We start from the raw sequence: 7,500 nt of genomic DNA on the forward strand, positions 1-7,500 counted from the left end.
CTCTCGGGTTCTCTGAGCCCGCTACAGGAGGAGCTACCGAGCGTCACTTTCAACCGGCTCTCATGGGCGCCAGAGCCAGGCGGCTGGGCAATCGCCGATAAAAAGATTTGCTTCATGTAAACAGAACGTGGCACTGAGGAGGACTCTAATTGATACTTGATAATACACAAAGCCTTGGTTGGAATGGTACAACTGTGGCATTAAACAGAGTGTAACTGCACATTAATTTTTACTTTGTGGCAGATATTTGATGCTTTGCAGTTACAGGGTTCTGTAATTACAGAGTACTTATATTCTCTCCGTGCCTTTAGTTTATTTTAATCCCTTTAGTACTACACAGTAGCAGGGCATATGCAATTGTGCTATAGCTAAACACAGAGAGAGAAAAAAACACACACGCACAAACTCTCTCTCACACACACACACACACATACACAAACACACTGTATACACAAACACACGCATGCACGCACGCACACACACACACACACACACACACACACATACAGACAGAGAGAGAGAGACACACCCACACCCACACACATACAGAGAAAGAGAGAGAGAGAGAGAGAGAGGGGGAGAGAGAGACACACACACATACATACTGTACACACACACACACACACTTCCGTCCCTCACCTCCTCTGGGTGGCTGAGCACGTGGCCCTCTGGTCCAGTGATGCCCATCTCCAGCATGCGTGCCTGCTCCTGAAACACACACACACACACACACACACACACACACACACACACAGGGTTGATGAGTGCACGTCACCTCATGCCACCCTCTCTGTGCCCTCGACTGCCAGGGTGGCACACACATCAATACTGTACTCCAGCCAGGGCACCACTGAACTGAACATGCCAAGTCCTGCGTGGTGGTGACCAATTCCCAAACTAACACACAGCTGTAAATAGTGGACAAGTCACGGACCATCAGCAGCATGACTAACTGGCGGGTACATTTATTATTATCCATCTGGTAACCGGTGCTTAGCGATGCATCAGAGTGGAGAGTATTTAGAGGATTAGTTCATCTCATTTGCTAACTGTATCAAACACGTTGACCGGGCCTCTCCTTGTAGAAAAGATTTAGTGGGACCGTCCTGGTTAAATAAGGGATATAACATGAAATATATTATGCATCGCTCCACACATCGACATCGACAGCGACAGCTCACATTGTTTTCATTTGGATTATCAAACAAAAAGGGGCTCACAATACAGTAAACAGCTTTAATGCTAGCTAATCCAATCACTTGCCATTAGATGTGCGCTAGCTATGGCTAATATGTTTACATGTCTGGGCAACACAAACACAACAGCTTGGTGGTGATAGATGCATGCAACGAGGCCTAATAAAAATACTCAAATTTGGCATGGGGCGATAAGCTTGGGTTTGCAAACCATCGCCTTAAGTTATTAACAGATACCCCTCTCATATAAGCATCTGTGTGTAAACAGTCAGATGCAGAGATAAAATATGTCGGATGGCAAGGAGGGATTTCAGTTTTGATGACTGTTTGAAAATGCGGCCATGTCCCAGTTTTTACCAGCATAAGAAGATTAGAGCAGGTCCTGACATGAGGCCCTAACAGGCTGTGGTTTGGGATTGGGATAATAAGGACCTCTAACATCTCCCCTGGACTGTGACACTCTGTGTATGTGTACACAGTATGCGTGTCCCTTCAGATACAAGTCCCAGACCTGCTAAGATTCAGGGCCAAAGATTCCTCACGCTACTGTAATATGAGAAAATATCATTATATGATTGAATCATATCAAATGCCATCACATCTCCCGGTCTGTTTCTTAGGCAGTGCTCTGGGTCGGCACGAACGACACACATAAACTGAACTGAAGAGTCACTCAACCCATTTTATCTGCTCAGGAGGGAGTCAAGTGCATTCCAAGACTGTTATCTAAATGTCAATAGTATATATCTAAAGATGTTCACCCACACCACAACCACTTGGCCTTCTCAGATAAGCAGACGGGGCCTTCAGCTCACACTACGGCCCATTCAGTGTGAGCGCTACAGTAGAGCCACCACATCTGTCTTCCTCTCACTGTTATGCAGCTACTGGAGAAGCATCTACTGTTCAGACATATGTTTCATTTGAGGCGAAGCAGGAATCTGTCTTAGGCAATAGGCTATGATAGCACTGTGTAAAAAACTGCACACTGTGAGGAGTTGTGAAGTGTGAGTGTGGATTTGCTTTTGAGTGTGTGTGTGTGTGTGTGTGTGTGTGTGTGTGTGTGTGTGTGTGTGTGTGTGTGTGTGTGTGTGTGTGTGTGTGTGTGTGTGCATGGGGGGGATTGTGTGTGTACATGTTACTGTAATTTGCATGAGGTGTATGTGTGTGTGTGTGTGTGTGTATGTACATGTGTGTGTACGTATGTGTGTGTGTGTGTGTGTGTGTATGTGTGTGTGTGTGTGTGTACATGTGTGTACATGTGTGTGTACGTGTGTGTGTGTGTAGTTGATTACCTCTGCGATGATCTCTCCGTTCTCTGCATGGACCTGCACGACCCCTCCCATCTCTCCCAGGAAGCTGAAGATCTCATACAGCTGGAAACACATGAAAGCCCAGTCAGGGTGAGTCTGTTTCACACACACACACACACACACACACAGACTTCTCCCTGCTCTTCTCCTCATGGAGCAGACCCAAGTTCACATGACATCATCCGTACACACACTGCTAAATTCCTGACCTGCCACAGAGCAACCTCTAGCGATACATAATTACTCAGAGGCTGTTAAAAACACGCACAGCACTACAGCTTCATTACTGGACAGCCAGCACACATGCGGGAGACACTTCACACTTGTTTTTATTGTTTGCTTGTTTATCTCTCTGCTGGCTTATCTGTAAGCAAGACAGCAAACAAACTAAAAACTACGAGGACCACCCCCCCCCCCCCCCCCCCCCCCAAAATAAAAAAAAAAAAAATTGTAGCATACCCCAAGGATAACCACATTCCACTTTAGACTTTTGACGAATTTCTCTTTCGGTAACATTTCGAAATACAACATGTAGCCTTGGCAGAGGTCTGCACTCTCCAACAGCCCTTGTAGTTTTATGGGAGATGAGATAATGACAGCACTGGGGATGTGGGTCACATCTGTCCAGATATGTGTAGGAGTCAGAGCTGCTGGGTGTTGGGGGGGGGGGGGGGACGTACCTCACTGTTGCTCATCTGATAGAAGTCCTTGTAGGCCATGTACACCTGGAACGAGTTCACACCTGTGGAGATGGGGAGACAGTGGCACTGAGCATAAAAGAGAACAAGAATATAAAGCTAGAGAGAGAGAGAGAATGAGAAAGAGAGAGAGAGAGAGAGAGAGAGAGAGAGAGAGGAGACAGTGGAAAACCAAAGGAATAAATCTATTGATAGGATGGCTATGTCTTTGTGTGAGAGAAATACTAGAGGTATCCATATTATGGAGAGTATAACAGGCGCTAATGATGAATGTGTTTAATGTGAGTTTAATGTGTGCCTCATTCCCTTAATTAGCTGATTATCTGATTGGTCACGGACGCACACACAAAGCTGGCAATGCAGCTCAATTCAACTCAGACACAACTGACTTGTAGAGCTGGGGATGTCTTCTCCCACTAATGTTTTTACATTTTACAGTACATGCTCTAATGAAAGAAGAACAGAGTAGCATTCTAATCACAGCGATACAAAGCTTCATTAAGTACGGAGAGAAGGAAAATTACATTTCAGATTCTGAAAAGATCATCTAGAATGTTCATTCCACCCAGTCCAGTCCTACCGTAGTCATATACTCTTTTTTATCATGAATAGAGAGGCTGTTGTTGTTCTATTACAGATCGATGTGCAATACATGTCAGACATATAGCTTGCAAAATAATTCAGATATCGGCCGACAGACGCTACTTGGAGTAAAGCGACCGTTGCTGATCTTGGCTGTTCAGATCACCTCTGGAACATATCCTAAAGCCTACCTTACACTGACAGACTTTGAAAAGATTTGGGAAAGATTCTTGAAAGATTGTAGTCTTTTGAGTAAAGCTTGAATGAGTGGCATTAGCTAAAAGACTACAATCTTTCAAGAATCTTTCCCAAATCTTGTCAAAGTCTGTCAGTGCAAGGTAGGCTTTAGGATGTGTCAGCCCTTTGACAATCCGCGGAGAGCCTACAGTCAGCTGCTGAGGTTGTGATGGAGGCGCGCACCTTTCTCCTTGAGCAGGGTCTCCACCTCCTGTTTGACACTGTCGTTCCAGTGTGTGATGTCCACGTGCAGAGCGTAGTCGCAGCAGACCTTCTCGTCGGCCCACTCCCTCCAGTGGTCAAACGCCTCCAGCAGGCTGGCGCCCGGCTCGGGGATCACATGGTCCACTGCAGAGGGAGGGGGGGGGCAGGAGGGGGGGGGGGGGGGTGGAGGAGAGGAGAGGAGAGGAGAGGAGGGGAGGAGAGAGGAGAGGATGACCAGAGAAGAAAGGAGGAGAGAAGAAATGGAGAAACAGAGGAAGATGATTAGAACGGAGAGATGACCAGAGGAGAAAAAGCAGGACAAAAGAAAAAGAGAAGAGAACGAGTAGAGGAAAAGGAGAGCATAATAGAGAGAGCCAGGTGCAGGGAAGCATGAGGAGTGCAAAGCAGGGAGAGAGAGAGAGAGAGAGAGAGAGAGAGAGAGAGAGATGCATTAGAGGATGCTGCTCTAGGTATCTGCCTCTGTTTTCCTGCATCTCTTCACATCGACAAATTTCATTTCATCAGCGCAATTGTCAGCAGAGCACAGTATATTGACATCTGTGTGTGTGTGTTTAGGGGAGTGGGGGGTGTTTAATAAAGACAAAGAAATAAATAAAGGGAATCAGAGAGAGAGCATGACTTAACTCTCAAAGATGTGGTTGTCTAATGCTTCTAAGTCGCCTCAAGACCCCCTGCTAACAATGTACATCTCTATCCAATTACTGCTTTCCTAGTCTCCATATGGTGTTCCGTAGCGCCACGTGTGTATGAAACTGAGACTAAAGCACACACAGACATACACGGCTCTGTGTCACAAGAACACACAGGACACGGGCTGGACACACACACACACACACACACACACACCCCATTCCAGAGTTCTGTTGCATAGACATCTCGACACAAGACGAGGATTAGAAAAAGGCCAGTGTCTTCCACCAGCTGCTGGCGTTTTGTCTTTTCACACTTTCCCTTCCACCCTCCCTCTCTCAGTCGCTCGCTCTCTCCTTCCTTTTCTTCCTTTCTCTCTCTTCCCTTTCTCTGCCTCCTCCTCTTTCTGACTCTCGCTCTCTCCCTCTCTTCGTTCCTCTTTCTCTCTCTCGTTCTCTTTCACTCCTTACTTTTTTCCCTTCCTCTCTCCTCCATCCTCCCTCTCTCTCTCTATTCATTCAGTGCCTTCATGCCTTCTCTCCATCCTTTGTCCACTCTGCTGGACCTCTGCCCACAACATCCACCCCCCCTCTCCCGCGAGCCCAGTCTGGTGGTGGCCAGTGTGGCCCAACTCTGAATCACTAACAGCCTGCGCTGCGCGTGATCCCTCTGGTGCACACCACACTGGCTTTGGGCTGAGGGCCCTCACTGGAGCCAAAAGGGATCCCCCCCTCTCCAACCCTGCAACACCCTTCCTCTCTCCCTCTTTCTCTCTCTCTCTCCCCTCTCTATCTCTTTCTCTCTCTCACTCTAGGGTGCTTTCACACTGGACAGCACTCCACCGATTTGCCGGTCTTTTTTGCAGCTCGGCCCGAGCTTTCATACTGGACGTGGCACATTGGCGGTCAATTTTATGCCGGGAATGTTCCTCCTGTATGTCTCTCTCTCTCAGCGGACTATGGCTCAGTTCTGGCCCTGTTATGGCCCTGTTCTGGTCCTGATGTGGTCAGCACAAGACTCTTTGAGCCAGAGCTATGTATCTCCTTCTGGGTCTGATTTTGTCTGAAGTTATTGCATTTAACACTATCTCACAAGAGACAGTATAATGGCTCTGGTGATGCTGTTCTGATAGGATGTGAATTGTCAGATTGTCACACAGTGTGTGTGTGTGTGTGTGTGTGTGTGTGTGTGTGTGTGACTGGTGCAACCCAAACTGAGACAACTGCTTCACAGGCCCCAAGACATTCACACTCAGACAAGTGGTGGGCTGGGTGAAGACAAACCTTTCCACCAGTCCAGTTTAATTTTCATTCCAGTGACAGTACTGCTCATGTCTTGGAAATGTGATCTGTTTAAACCACTACCAAGACTAAACACTGAGACATCATTCCATACAATCTGCATTTGTTTCTCCCCTCACCAATCATGGTGGTCCCTCCGGCCAGGGCGGCCTTGGAGCCCTGGGCAAAGTCATCCACCGTGGTGGTCCCCCTATAGGGCATCTGGAAGTGGGTATGGATGTCAATGCCACCCGGGATCACCATCTTCCCATTGGCCTCGATGGTCTTCACCCCACCAGGGACGATCAGGTTGTCTCCAAGTTGCCTTCATGAAAAAAAAAAAACAGGGCTAATATTAGAAATCGGAACATTTCAGGTGGAAAAAAAACGTTTTCCAAAAATAACAAATTCCTTTTTGATGTGACTTGAGTGAGGTCCTATAAAAGCTTTAAAAATAGCTCTTTGTCAAGTCAAGTTAAGGAGTACACGGTGAGGTAAAGAGAAATGAATGTCACACTGAGCTAAAAAGAAATATGCAAGCTTTAGCGTTTTTTCCTCCTGCCTTACATAAGTCACTCAGGGCCTCAAAACTAGCGACTGTTTCCAAGAACAGATCCTCGCTGTCGGAATAATTGCATTTTTCCAGCAGGAGCAACCACTGATCAATACCATCACGTCAGATTCATTATGTCTGACGGGTCGGACCAAGCCAAACCGGTCCTGTGTGGACGAATTCCGCTCCAGCATTCCCAAAATGTGGACCTGACACTTTTAAGACACTTTAACACTTAACATGGCTGGGCTTTAAAGAACACGACAGTAAAGAGGACACTCGGCAATCTCATGCTGTGCTCTAGGCATAAACTGATGCACAACTGTGTGTGTGTGTGTGTGTGTGTGTGTGTGTGTGTGTGTGTGTGTGTGTGTGTGTGTGTGTATGGTGGTCTGGTGAGGTCATTTGTTGATCTTACTTAATAAGGCCATCTTCCATGTAGATGTCTGCATAGAAGGACTGGTCATCATTGACGATTCTCCCTCCTTTGATCAGGAGTCGATCACTCTGCAAGGAAAAGAAAGAAAGAAAGAAAGAAAGAGAGAGAGAAAGGAAGAAAGAAAGAAACCGTGATTACAATGAATTTGATATTGAGGAAGTCATAAGCTGCGATATCTCAAAAACCCGAATCTATCATCTCAAAAATAATACAAAGGCATTGCCCAGTGCCCACCCATTTCCTGATGTCTGTGCCTGCGCCACCAACACAAAGGGGCCGGACTCATCCCCCCACTAACCTACATTTCCCCCTGGCTGTGAGACTGCAGACTGTCAGCCTGTCTGTCT

General features: G+C 46.8%; 1 protein-coding gene across 2 annotated transcripts in view; it reads right to left on the reverse strand.

The window, feature by feature from the left end:
- The window catches only part of dpysl3 (dihydropyrimidinase like 3), a 28,344-nt gene that overhangs the window by 14,718 nt on the left and 6,126 nt on the right, over nucleotides 1-7,500 (reverse strand). For both annotated transcript variants that reach the window (XM_062536645.1, XM_062536644.1), the window contains exons 2-7: nucleotides 7,133-7,221; nucleotides 6,302-6,486; nucleotides 4,210-4,374; nucleotides 3,190-3,251; nucleotides 2,492-2,572; nucleotides 640-708 (exon numbers count right to left, since the gene is read on the reverse strand). In XM_062536645.1, coding sequence (XP_062392629.1) covers nucleotides 640-708; nucleotides 2,492-2,572; nucleotides 3,190-3,251; nucleotides 4,210-4,374; nucleotides 6,302-6,486; nucleotides 7,133-7,221 — 651 coding nt within the window. The remainder of the gene's footprint in view (nucleotides 1-639; nucleotides 709-2,491; nucleotides 2,573-3,189; nucleotides 3,252-4,209; nucleotides 4,375-6,301; nucleotides 6,487-7,132; nucleotides 7,222-7,500) is intronic.

Source organism: Sardina pilchardus, chromosome 5 (genome assembly GCF_963854185.1).
Source record: "Sardina pilchardus chromosome 5, fSarPil1.1, whole genome shotgun sequence".
Lineage (NCBI taxonomy): Eukaryota > Metazoa > Chordata > Actinopteri > Clupeiformes > Clupeidae > Sardina > Sardina pilchardus.